Raw genomic sequence first — 12,885 nt, forward strand, 5'->3', positions numbered from 1 at the left:
GTTCTGCCTCTCTGTCCGACAAGATTTCCATTTGTTTCTTTATATTTGTTCACCTTTTTTGCTTTCTATTTCCCTTCTCGCGTTTGCTCAGGTATCAAAAAAAACTGTTTTCACAACCACATTTTCTTCATCAGCAACTGTCTCTGGCTTCAGCTTACTCCTCATGGATTCCAACTTAAATTCCACCCTGCTTGTTATGATCACAGATATCTCCAAAACATCCAGAATTCCTCAAACAACGGTTCTGATGAAAAGTCATCGACCTGAAATGTTAACTCTGTTTCTCTCCACAGAATAATATGTTGCCTGACTTGCTGAGTTTTTCCAGCGTTTTTTGTTTTATTTCAGAGGGGTCTTTGCTCTTTAAACAACCCTGTGCTATACCAGCCTTGGGAATGTTTGATGCAGATACTGAATGTCAAAGGTGGAAAAGTATTTCTCACTATAATGAGCACCACAATTTGTTGCCTCCCAAACTGGTAGGCCACAAATCTGATAACTAACAGTTTGTTAATCAAGATATAGTGATATTAAATATTAAACATATTAACCAAAAATCTTTGAAGGAATTTTAAAATAATTAACACATACCTTAAAAATGCAAACTCTTTATTTTTCTTAACCATACTACTAAACTTTAGACTTAACAAGATAAATGCCAGAAACTTGCTTGCAGTACCTCTTGTGGGTGATTCTTTCTATTCATCTCGAAAGGTATTTTAATCTAAATTACAAATTTCAGACACATGCACAAGTGACTTGTGATCGCTGAATAATATCAGCTTTTGTGTTAGTCAAAGAGGATTTAGTGAATTGTGAAAATTGAGTCTCAAACATAGCTTTAAACATAACTTACAATAATTAACATCTGTATCCTGACCTGACTTTGGTGCTGTACATATAAAATTAAAGCTAGGTTGGATACATCAGTCCTTCCCCTCAAATGGTCAGTTGGTGAAAGCGAGGTATAACCGAGCAATATGACCGGAAGATCCCAGGTCTTAACCTTCAGTGCCTGTTTTGCACTGATTATAACCAAGGTGGCAGTAAAGATGTTAACAGTTGGTTCTGATGAAGGGTCATACGGACTCAAAACATCAACTGTATTCCTCTCCACAGATGCTGTAAGACCTGCTGAGTTTTTCCAGGTATTTTTGTTTTTGTTCTAGATTTCCAGCATCTGCAGTATTTTGCTTTTAACACTTGGTGGTCCTGGCTAAGGAGAGAAATCAGCTGAGGTTCTTCATTTGTGATCTTTGCTCAGCATGCACATATGACTTACAGGTAAGATAGAAGTGTCCACCGCTGTAATGTTTCCTCACTGCATCCCCTCCCCTCCCACCACTACACTAGGATAAAATTATCTGCTGAAATCAATTTAGAAATACAACAACCTATAAATGATTATCACATTCTGATTGTTTTCCAGGCCTTCACTGACAACTTACTTGTTTCTTTACAGTATCAGATTTAGTCCCTATTGCTTATAGCATTTATGTGAACACGACCTTCCCGCTATACCCATATAACTGCAGTCATGTGCATGTGTGCGCGGTGCATTGCTGTCGGTGGTATAAATTACCAAAACATTACAGCTCAGAGCAACAGATTGTAGTCATTTTTCCCTAAGTTCTAAAACACTGTAGAAATTGTCAGTTGCACTTATCCAAAGATAGTTCCAGCTTCAATAAAACCTGCAAATAGAGTCATTAGAAAAGTGAACAGTTTGTCACAGGAGGTTTGGAGCACTCATAATCCGAAAACAATATTGGTTCATTTTCCAACTGGCCTCCAGCAGGTTCTGCCTGTAATAAATGGTCACTAAAGACACCATAAGCAGCAACTTCAAATTTAACAGTTACTGGTTTTTCACTTTTTGGTCGATATAAATGATTACATGTTGTAAAAGTGGGCCTTTTAAGTGCTGGGGTCTGTTTGCTAATCGGCACAATTGGTTTACATGGAAGAATGTCACGGAACTTCAACATCACAACTTATGAGGTAACAAAAGCATGACTATTTACCAGTGTCTGTAGATGAATGGATTAATCTATTAAGTAGGATTTCAACGACAAGAGTGAACATCAGGAATTTGGGTATGAGGAGTGCCAAATTCCTCATTTTCAGTTCATTAATAGGAATGAATTAAAAAAAAATCATCTGCTAACTGTCTCCTCACCCAAAACCACCCTCCCACATCCTCGCCCAAATTCCTAATGTGCATTTGTCACCTGAACAGCCAGTGCAAAATGCTTATATTTCATCTTTAAAGGCTGTTTGGGATTTTTTATGTTTTGTGCAAGCTCCATTTTTACCAAAGCAGAGAAAATCTTCTAAGTAATCCGGATTGTTCCTGTATTCCTTGTAAATGTCCTCTTCTGTAAACTCTCCTAGGTAAGCTTGGCACATTTTGAACAACCTGTAGGAATTCAGCAGAAATGTTAACAACCTGAACAAGCAACATTTTTTTTTTAAAGTAATAAGTAAATGGAGGACATCTGAAAAAAGAACAGATAATACTGGAAATAAACAGTAGGTCTGTCAACATCTGAAAGAGAAAACGCCAAACATTGATCTGTCTTTCTATTTTCAGATGCTGATAGGCTGACTCAATTTATTTTTATGAACAGCAGGAACTTTGGGATTCTAATGTCTATCTTGCTGTTTCAATTATTTATGTGAGAATTTGTGTTTGTTGCTATTTAGCAATTTAATTTCATAACTTAGAATTTTTATAGTGTTACCTTTTCTATCCATCTCTTTAATTATCTCAATACCACAATGTTTTACAAATCTGAGTTTAGACAACCTGCTCACAAGCCTAACGATCCCAGTTGGACAGGAAGAGATTTAGGATGATGCATCATTCAATCCTTCTTCCCTACCTTAACAGCTTAGCTCAGTTTATAACACTCTGGCCTAGAAATTCAACTCATGGCTGTGTGTGGGATGTCGTCAGAGTGGATCAGTTGGTAGCATTCTCATCTCTGAGACAGAAGGTTGTGGGTTCAACTCCCACTCCAGTAACTTGAGCACAAAAACCAAGGTTGACACTTAGTAAAGAACTGAGGGAGTTCTGTAATTTTGGAGGTACCGTCCTTTGAATGAGAAATCAAACTGAGAAGCATGACGACCTTCTCAGGTGGATGCAAAAGATTCCATGGCACTATTTCAAAGAAGAGCAGGGGAAGTGTCCATGGAGTCCTGGCCAATATTTATCCATCAATCAACATCGCACAAACAAATTATCTGATCGTTATTATATTGTTGTTTGTGGGAGCTTGCTGTGCATAAATTGGCTGCTGCATTTCATACATTACAACAGTGACTACATTTCATTGGCTGTAAATGGCTGGGAATGTGAAAGGCGCTATATACATGCAAGACTTTGCTTTTCTCCTTGCACAAAATAACTTCTGGTTTACATAACAGCCAGTATATTATATGAAGCACTTTGAAACATTTCTGAGGGGTATGAAAGTTGCTGCATAAATGCAAGTCTTCCTCCACACACATAATGGTATCAATAAATAAGGTTTAAGGATGAGGTTTAAGATGACCACCTTTAAGAAGGCTGAAAATCCTTTTAATTATACAAATCTGCAACTGCTTTGAATGAGATGTGTCAAAACAGGCAACAACTTTAACCAAGTGACTCACTCCACAGAAGCAAATCTTGACCTGCCTATTAACTCTGGAAATTTACTGTGGGGGAATTCTACAGAAACAATTGCCGAGAAAATATTCTCCATTATAATTATTCAAGTACAACTGTCAAACTGTAAAGGTGCTAAACCTTAACAATCTCTTAAGTGAAAACATTATTATTGTTCCACGTACAATGGAATGCAACGGTTAATACTTTTCGGTATTTAAATGAAAGCTTTCATGGTATTTTTACCTTCCTGGCCATGGTCCGTTCATCATCATCACTCCCATAAAGTCTTCTGTCTCCAGTCCTGGGCCTGACAGACGTTTAACACCATTCAACTCTATTATACCATGCCTGCAAAGTGCATCAAATAGAACAAAACAAACATTAATACACAGGGCCTTATGGTCAAATAACAGTGAGATGTATTCTTATTTATAGATGCAGTACCAAAAAAATCTAATTATACAGTAGAAGTCTTTGGGAGAAATACTGAAACTTTGACAAACATGCCAAGGTGTGTGCCTGGTTTAATAATCCAGACATCACAGTACAAGAGATATCATAAGATGCACAATCTGCAGTTGTTCCAAGATACATTGAAGGGTTTGGTATGACATCATAAGCCACAAGAGATCTTTAAAATAAACACTGCCCATTTTTCTCTTCTCTTTTGAAGTGCTGACTTTTACCGGAGTAGAGTTTCACAGTGCCCTGTGGCACCTCACTCAAATGACCATTTTTCACATATCAGGGAGAAATTGGAAATTGGGCATTGGGCTGTGACAGGCTTCTTGATCAGAGGAGGAATGAGCACTGAGCTGGGCGGTGGGGGTTGGGGGAAAGGATGATGAATAACAAGACGCTCATTTAGTTCACCAGGACCACAGCGTTCATGATCCACAACCTGGGAGTACTTTCTTGTTTTAGTTTTGACCATATACACCATTTGAGAACCAGTAGAAAGTGTTACTTGTTCTCAATGCTTCTGACCCCTGCTCTTAGAAGCAATCAAATGTTAGCATTGAACTATCCTTGCCTATTATTATAGCGTGCCTGGGGCACTAGGAAACCAAACCCATTCCGCTGGCTGCACACTTTTAATTTGATGTGTTCAATAATTACTATGTGTCTCAATGTGGAAAATAATTACAGTTACTCTATGCTGCAGGTAATTCCAGAAATGCTCTTCAGATATGGAACAAGTAACTTCAGTAATTTTTTTTAAAAATTGCTTTCTATCCACACAATTTATTGGAAATCAATTAAAAACTATTTCTTTATAAAATTTTAAAAACTAAATAGCTCATACCTATTAAAGAAAAATATATTTAAAATACTGTGGTGTAGTTATAAGCTAATATCTTATTTTGTTCTAACAGGTAGTGTTCACAAAGCTGTGATCTGAACCACAATTAGATTTTTGGTTTACGATATTAGTTGAAAAGTTTAGTTAGGTCTTGATTTATATATTAGATAATTAACTCCCTATCTTTGTAATCTCCAACCCCACAAGCTTTTGAGATCTTTGCAAGCTTTATTTCTAGTATTTTGAGCATCCCTGGTTTCAATCACTAAACCATTAGCAGCCGTGCCTTTAGCTGACTGGACCCCAAGCTCTGGAATTTCCTTCCTAAACCTCTCCACTTTTCTTTTCTCCTCTAAGATGCTCCATAAAATCAACCTCTTTGACCAAATCTGCACTAGCATCTCTTTATGTGGCTCAGTATCAAATGTTGCTTTATAATGCTCCTGTGAATCACCTTGGGATGTTTTTTTGCATTAAAGATGCTATATAAGCTATATAATCAGCTGTTTTTGTTGAGCTATTTGCCACTCCCTGTATAGTCACTTAGACACCTGGCTGTAACTCACTCCCAGGGAGTTCAATTATTTATCTAAATATACAAGAGATTATTTATGACAAAGTATCAAAATAATTTGATCTTACAATTATTCACAATTGCTAAATTATGACATGCAAACTCAGTTCTAAGGTATTTTTTGTACACAATTACTTAATATTTTATGCCATCCATATCACTATCTAGAACGAACAATGAAAGGGAATGTTTCATTTTGGAAAAGTTAAACTGGCAGAAACTCACTTGTCCCAACTCTGGGAGCAGCATTTCTCCAAAGCATCAGTGTAATCGGCTTCATTCAGTATTGTTTTCCCCTCTTTCACTGCAGAGATTTTCGATTCCCACTTTGAAAGATATTCCTGCATCTTTACAGTACAGGGTGAACAATAAGTGAAAGATTAATTTAATAATGTCAATGTTTTTAAAAAGGAAATTAACCCAGTCTTTTCAATAATTATCATACTGTATTCCGACTTTCTTCTGCCTGCCTTCCTTATCCTATTCAAACTGTGATCCCTCATTTCTCACCCCAAGCCTCTTCATTAATGATGTATGTTTCCTGTGGTTCTAAACTTCTATTATACCCATCATATTACTCTCAACTTTCAGCAAGCTTACGGATGGTGCCCTCACTGATGTCAGATAGTCTTTGATTCCCAGCAGAACAAAAAGAGGAAGGAATTTGTTATTATACTTTGTTCTAACGCCCTGTCCAATGAAACTAAAAATACTTGGAAAAGGACTGGCTTCATCTGTTAGGACGAGAAGGTGCTGCTTCTCAGCATACATTTCAAAAACATGCCAGCAGAAATGTATTTTGTAGTATAAGTCAATTTAATAGTAACTAGCAATTAACATGTACTTATTATTGCTGAGAAAAGAAATATGCTGTCCAGGCTTTTCACCTTGCACTCATCAGGACAGATTTGCAATACCAAATCTAAAGGGAACAACACTTTATACTGCATGAGAAAAGAGAGCTGATTGGTTGGCAAGCGGACTCTGATTGATAGAGGTGTTCCCATGGAGAATGCACCATGGAACAGTTAACTGCCAAGCTTATGTTTAAATTCATACCAAGCAGGTTGATTCTGATTGGTCACGGCATTGCCCTGGGGAATGAACCAGAGAATGGCTGTCCCCCAAACTTTTGTTTAGTTGAAAAAGGCACAGTGCATGGACATGCTCTTTCTGTTCGCCAACTCAAGTTCTGTACTATCAAATCATTAAAAGTACTTATTACATAGAAAGATGCCACCCACAACAATTATAATACTTATTGACTGCACTTAGTTTCTAACAGTACTCATGAAGTCTTTTTTAAACTCATATAAATTTGTCTGTAGGTCCTGATGTGGGACAGCCCCACCTTATCTCTACCACTGAATCATACACAACTCTTTTCCGGTGCATGGTAGAACACTCAAAATAAATTTATCAGTTTCATTTCTAGAAATATTTAAAATTTAGTGAAACAACTGATACTTACTAAGATAAAATTCACCATTTTATCGATCTAATTGTCAATACTCCTTTTACACAAAACTACTCTTTCCTGCTCCACGTTACCAACACAGATAGATAGAGGTGCAGTCCTCTTCCTTTTGTGAAGCCAACTAAAAATGATTTACATTTACATAGTGCCTTTCATGACTTTAGGACATCCCAAAGTTCTTCACATTCAAAGAAATATTTTTGAAGTGTAGCCACCATTATAATGTAGGGATTTTGAATAATCCGACAATTCACTTTTTTAAAGTATAAAAATGGTTAGTTATTTTGTTGAGTTTTGTAATTTTCAATTACTGGATAATTTCAATCTTTGTTTTGGAAACAATTTTGAACTAACAGAAATAGTCTGTATAGTTTTTTGATTAACTTGGTTAAATTAAGTGATATGAAAGAAATGACAACATAAACAAAGATAATTACAGATAGAAGACTGAGATCCAGAAAAAAAAATCACTGTATCTCTAAATGAATGGGTACCAAAACATAGCTGTTTCCACACAACAGCCAGTGATCATACAAAGCACTGAACCTACCTGATAAGAAATTGCTCTGCAGGAGTCACACTGCAAATAATCAGGCATGTGGCTGGAGTGAAATTCCTCATCATTCAGATTAGGTGATTTCATTTCAAATGTCCCTGATTCTTGAAATTGCCCTGAACTTTGAGAAGCATACTCTCTCCGCCTCCCATTCTTCTCAGCTCCACTGGCGCTGTCACGCAGACATAGGGTTAGGATTGCCACAACAAGAAACCTCATGATGGCCACTGCGACAGTTATTAACAATGCATTCAATCAGGGTTATTGAATGTACTGGAGCAAAGCTGGCAATAAATATTTCAAATGCTGACGTGGTGGTACTCAGTGTCTTTGTGTTGCAATCAGGAAATGAAAAATAGCAGCTGTGCAATTTTAAAATAATCTGGAGGAGAAGAAAAACACAGTCTATAGGAGGTGCCTTTTAATACATTAAATCAACCTTAAGCCAAATTCTTTCTTTTACCTGCAAGAATTTACAGAATCAAAAAATATCTGGTTCTGGTTTAAATAATTATGGTTTGAAAGATTATTAGTATGTCTCTGAGGACATTTGGCACTCTCAAGAACAGTCTGCTACTTCCTCTATTTTTCTAGTCACCTTAGCACAGGGCCATCTCAGGCTTGGGAAGCAGCAGATGTCTCTTGCCTTCATAAATCCTAATCTGATCTGGTCAACAGATGATTCTTCCACTCACTTTCACTCCCTGCAGGTGGGAAACATTGGTCTCCATTCTCTATTGTGCTTCTCCACAGCTGAGACGGAAAACTTATAGGGTAGTCTAAACACACAACAGTATCCCACCATTTTCCTGAGTCATGCATTTGTCTCCCAGTGCACTGCTCAATGTACGTGAAATATTATAAACTCTGTAAAAGTTTCAGCTGGATGTAGAATTAGTAGTGATGCAATAAATAATTATTCAAAGTAAAGTTTATTCTGCAGAATACTAATAAAGATCATAAGGTACAGTTGTGAAGCTGATATTGGGTCGATCCACACCAACAAAACTCAACTGATTTAATGGATCCTAAAATGAAGTGTATTGACCACATTGTGCAGGCCGATCTCAAAGGAATTCTAAAATGAGGGCAAACCTTGGATCCAGGAAACCTATACCATGTTCAATCTTCTCCATCAGACAAACCTTTATCAATTAGTCTCCTAAAGGAAAATTCTACATAAATGCTCTCTGCTCCCAATGGAAGGAGTCTCCAACCTTGCATGCCATTTCCCATTAATCTCAAGCAGCAGATACTAGTGGAGCTTGGTGTTCTGATTAAGGTTTGTCCAACATTGTTGAGTAGCTCCTTCCAGCCTCATATAATTTAAAACAGGAAAAACCAGTGGCTAAGAAATATAAACGCAAATATGATCTTAGTTATCTGGCCTTTTTTTCCAATATGCTTAATAGCTTACATTTATCTATTTTAAAATCCACCTGTCAGATAAAAAATTAAAGACAAAAATGGTGAGTCAATCTGAATTAGCATTTCATGTATCACTAGTCCCATAGTCAAGCATCCAAGCTTCTTGAGGCTGATCCAGTTTAAAACTAGTCCTGTATAAGCCCAACTCAAAGAACCTGTACACACTTCAAAACTGTTCTGCCACATTTAAATAGGGTTGTCACCTGACTGATGAATGCTCAGCAATCTATGTTTTAAACAAGCCATGTGAGTTAAGAAAAAAGTTTTAGAGTTTCGGCCACATTTTCAGATGGCTTTCTAGCCTCACATTATATCAAAAACCCCTAAAATTACCAACTTCACTATGGAGACCTCCGAGATGAGGCCAGAGTTTTGCTGCCTTTTTGAAATCTTGTGCAAGCGTAGGAGTTCAACTTCCTATCTGACTCTGCTTGCAGTCAACTTCAGATAGGAGTTATTTTTAGTATTGTATCTATCTATAGTTTGTTTCTGTACTTTCTGTATGTGTGGGGAGGATTTTGATATAGAGACTGCGTGAGGAGAGACAGCCCTGTGCACTATTCCCCATTTGGATGGCAGAAGTTGGTAGGCAGCTGCATTGATAACAGATTCACTTGAAATTTTCAGTAATGATCAACAATTACACCCAAATCTTTTCCCACTCTTGGTAATGAACAGATACACCCTGCCCTTCATAATCCTGCATGCACATTTTTTTTTTCCAATGTGCATAATAGTTTACATTTACCTACTTAAAAATCCATCTGTCAGATAAAGAATTAAAGACAAAAATAGTGAGGCAATCTGAGTTAGCATCTCTTGTACCACTAGACCTGTAATCAAACATCCAACTATATTAACAAAGCAGCCCAACTGATTGGCACCCCATCCACAAACATTCACTCCCTCCACCACCGATGCACAGTGGCAACAGTACATACCGTCTACAAGATGCACTGTAGGAACTCACCAAGACTCCATAGATAACACTTTCCAAACCCACAGTTGCTATTGTCTAGAAGGACAAGGGCAGCAGATACATGGAAACACCACCACCTGCAAGTCCCCCTTCAAGCCAGTCACCATCCTAACTTGGAAATATATCACCATTCCTTTACTGTTGTTAGGTCAAAATTCTGGAACTCTCCCTAACAGCACTGTGGGTGTACCTACACCACATGGACTGTAGCTGTTCAAGAAGGCAACTCACCACTACCTTCTCAAGGGCAATTAGGGATGGGCAACAAATGCTGGCCTAGCCAGAAATGCCCACATCCCATGAATGAATACTAAAAGAATTATGAACACCCTTGTAGTTTGATAGTAGCCCCTAATAGAATGTTCCTAACACTTATCACACTCACTAAAACATACTTCACATTCATTTACATTTATGTTTTTTTTGTTTCTACCACTCTGACTTACTTTGGAAAAATATCCTGGGCTTACCTTATCTACACATTTTAATATTACATAACACAAGTGAGAATCCTTGTTTTCTATCTAGGATGTAAAGCTTGAACTTGGAAATATTGAATAGTAGAAAGAAACAGCATAGAAGCAGGCATACAAATCATTGTGCCTGTGCCAGCTTCTCCCATGTATTTTGAATACTATCAAATCAGTCTCAAGCCAAATAATAGCTCGTACTTCAGCCAAAAAACACAATAGCCTAACATGACTTTAAGAGGTACAGTTCTAGCAAAGGTGGCATTGATCATAAAGCATTAAAAGAGCCATGAAACACACCAGAAGAACTAAAAGCCTGCTATTATCTGAGGTGGATAAAATAGCAATATTATCATAAGGAGGGCGAAATTGACATTTGATGTAAATTGAGATGTGCCCTACTGTTGACAAAATGCGCTTCCCAATGGAACTGATCCATACAAAACAGGGTTTCAGATTCAATCGCCAATGCTGAGTGAGCTGACCCTGACTGGGTGGTAGCAAAGGCATTATCACTCGACTCAAGAGGAAAAAAGGAAGAAAAAGAAAATCAGCCAAGCTTCAGACCCTGGATCCCTATCCAATGTCTCCCGCTGGAAAGGTGCAGCTGTGAAAATCGTGGAATGAACATGAAGAGGCTGAGATGCCAATTTAGTTGTCATAAAGCCTGTCAACTCAATATCTGGCCTCAAAGATGAAGATGGCACTTCAGGTGTTAGAGAGTGAAAAACATGCATGGATCACCACAGCAATAGGCAGCATAAGCAAAGAAACAAACTTTAAATGTAGTCAAATACTTTTCAACAGTCAGGGGTCCCTCCCAGGTAATTATCCAATGGCCCAAGGGGTAGGGAAGTCCTGAAAAGGAGAAAGTCCTACATTTACATAGCACCAGTCACAACCTCAGCATCCTCGAAAACACCTTTACAAGCAATGAAGTAGTTTTTGAAGTGTAGTGGCTGTTGAAATGTAGGAAATGCAGCAACCAATTTGCACACAGCAAACTCTCTCAAATAGACCAGAAAAGCTGTGTTTACACATTGGCTGAGAGAAAGCATTGGCCAAAACATTGGGGAGAATTCCCATTCTTTTTCAAAACCTGGGAAAGCACCCCAACACGCTTCACAGGTGCGACTGCCAGACAAATTTAAGACACCGAGCCACATAAGGAGATATTAGGACAGTTGATCAAAAGATCAGCCAAAGAGGTAGGTTTCATGCAGCAACTGAAAAGAGGTGAGGGTGGTAAAGAGAAAGAGAGAGATTTCCCACAGATGAGGGCCAGGGCCGCCAAAGGCAAAGCTAACGGATGGTGGAGAGATTATAAAGGAGGAGTCGCAAGAGGCCAGAATTGAAGGAGCTCAGAGGCCTTAGGTGTCTGTAGAGCTGGAAGAGAATATAGAGATAGGGAGGGATGAGGCTGGTGGCAAAAATCTCAGCAAACCGCTGCAGAGTTGGGCACGGAGACCGGTTTCCACATGGTGGGCACACGTGGCAGCCATGAGGAACAACATGGTGACCATCACAATGGGAATGAGCCAGATGCCGAAAACTCTCTCCCACAGACACGGGGAGGGGGGGGGGGTGGGGGGCAGAGTCAGACTAGGATCCACGGGGGAATATTACTTCAAGATTGTGTGAAATATAAGAATCCCAAAACAGACTCGGTTTTAAATAGGCTTCTGATTGAGATTTTGAATATAAAGTGTTAAAATATAAAAACGCCCTCTGCCTTTTCCAGGTGGGAGGGTTTAGAGTCGAAGGGTCATGAGGACTCGAAACGTCAACTCTTTTCTTCTCCGCCGATGCTGCCAGACCTGCTGAGTTTTTCCAGGTAATTCTGTTTTTGTTTTGGGTTTAGAGATTATTCGTTGGTTTTAAAAAAAAACCCACAAAATCAGCATCTTGGCATCATGTTGCTCTGACGTAAACGAGCCCTCAGCTCTCAACGGCACCAACTCGACATCTCCGCTGCCCGCTCTCCCGCTCAAGCTGAAGGACCCGCCTCCTTACCCCGTCAGCCACCATTGGCTGAAACGAACCCCATGCTGCCTCCTTATTAGATATTAGCTGTCCTACGGAGCCGACCACCACCCACACCCCCCCCAAACCTCCCAACCTCTCAACCTCGACCAGGACGGCCCCTTCACCCCCCGCCCCCAGCTTCCCAAAGGACGCTCTGATTGGTCTAGACCTGAGGACCGATGAAGATTGACTTGGCCTCGGACCAATGAGCACGGCGCTGACGCGGATTGACGTTGCGTCCAATCAATCAGGTCTGTCGCGGAGTCACGTGGGGAGCGGCCGGCATTCTCACTGTCTGTATGCGGGTCTGGCGCTGGTCACGCGCTTAGTTCAAAGGTCGGGGTTGAGGAAGCTATTGTCAATGGGCTTGACGTAGTCCACTGAGACTGTTGGAGTGGAGAGAAAAGTCTTGCTG

The 12,885-nt window shown here is 39.2% G+C and overlaps 1 protein-coding gene across 2 annotated transcripts; it reads right to left on the reverse strand.

Moving 5' to 3' along the window:
- Positions 1–592: 592 nt before the first annotated feature.
- Positions 593–12,512, reverse strand: LOC121269509 (marginal zone B- and B1-cell-specific protein-like). Of its 2 annotated transcripts, none has more exons than XM_041174114.1 (5): positions 12,339–12,512; positions 7,563–7,950; positions 5,761–5,882; positions 3,902–4,006; positions 593–2,419 (listed from the first exon to the last, which is right to left on the reverse strand). In XM_041174114.1, the coding sequence occupies exons 2-5, from the start codon at positions 7,785–7,787 to the stop codon at positions 2,254–2,256; spliced, it is 618 nt and encodes a 205-aa protein (XP_041030048.1). In that variant the 5' UTR covers positions 7,788–7,950; positions 12,339–12,512; the 3' UTR covers positions 593–2,253. The 2 variants fall into 2 exon arrangements, with proteins under 2 accessions (XP_041030048.1, XP_041030049.1); XM_041174115.1 differs by having other exon boundaries at positions 12,459–12,495.
- Positions 12,513–12,885: the final 373 nt, after the last annotated feature.

This window comes from Carcharodon carcharias, chromosome 25 (assembly GCF_017639515.1).
Source record: "Carcharodon carcharias isolate sCarCar2 chromosome 25, sCarCar2.pri, whole genome shotgun sequence".
In the NCBI taxonomy this organism is placed as follows: domain Eukaryota; kingdom Metazoa; phylum Chordata; class Chondrichthyes; order Lamniformes; family Lamnidae; genus Carcharodon; species Carcharodon carcharias.

Excerpts from the sequence above, each read along its gene's own strand:
- LOC121269509 (XM_041174114.1), bottom strand. The coding sequence starts at position 7,787 with ATGAGGTTTCTTGTTGTGGCAATCCTAACCCTATGTCTGCGTGACAGC. Across the intron at positions 5,883-7,562 it reads GCAGAGCAATTTCTTATCAG|ATGCAGGAATATCTTTCAAA; the intron begins GTAGGTTCAGTG and ends TGTACTGTAAAG. Across the intron at positions 2,420-3,901 it reads AACGGACCATGGCCAGGAAG|GTTGTTCAAAATGTGCCAAG; the intron begins GTAAAAATACCA and ends GAATTCCTACAG.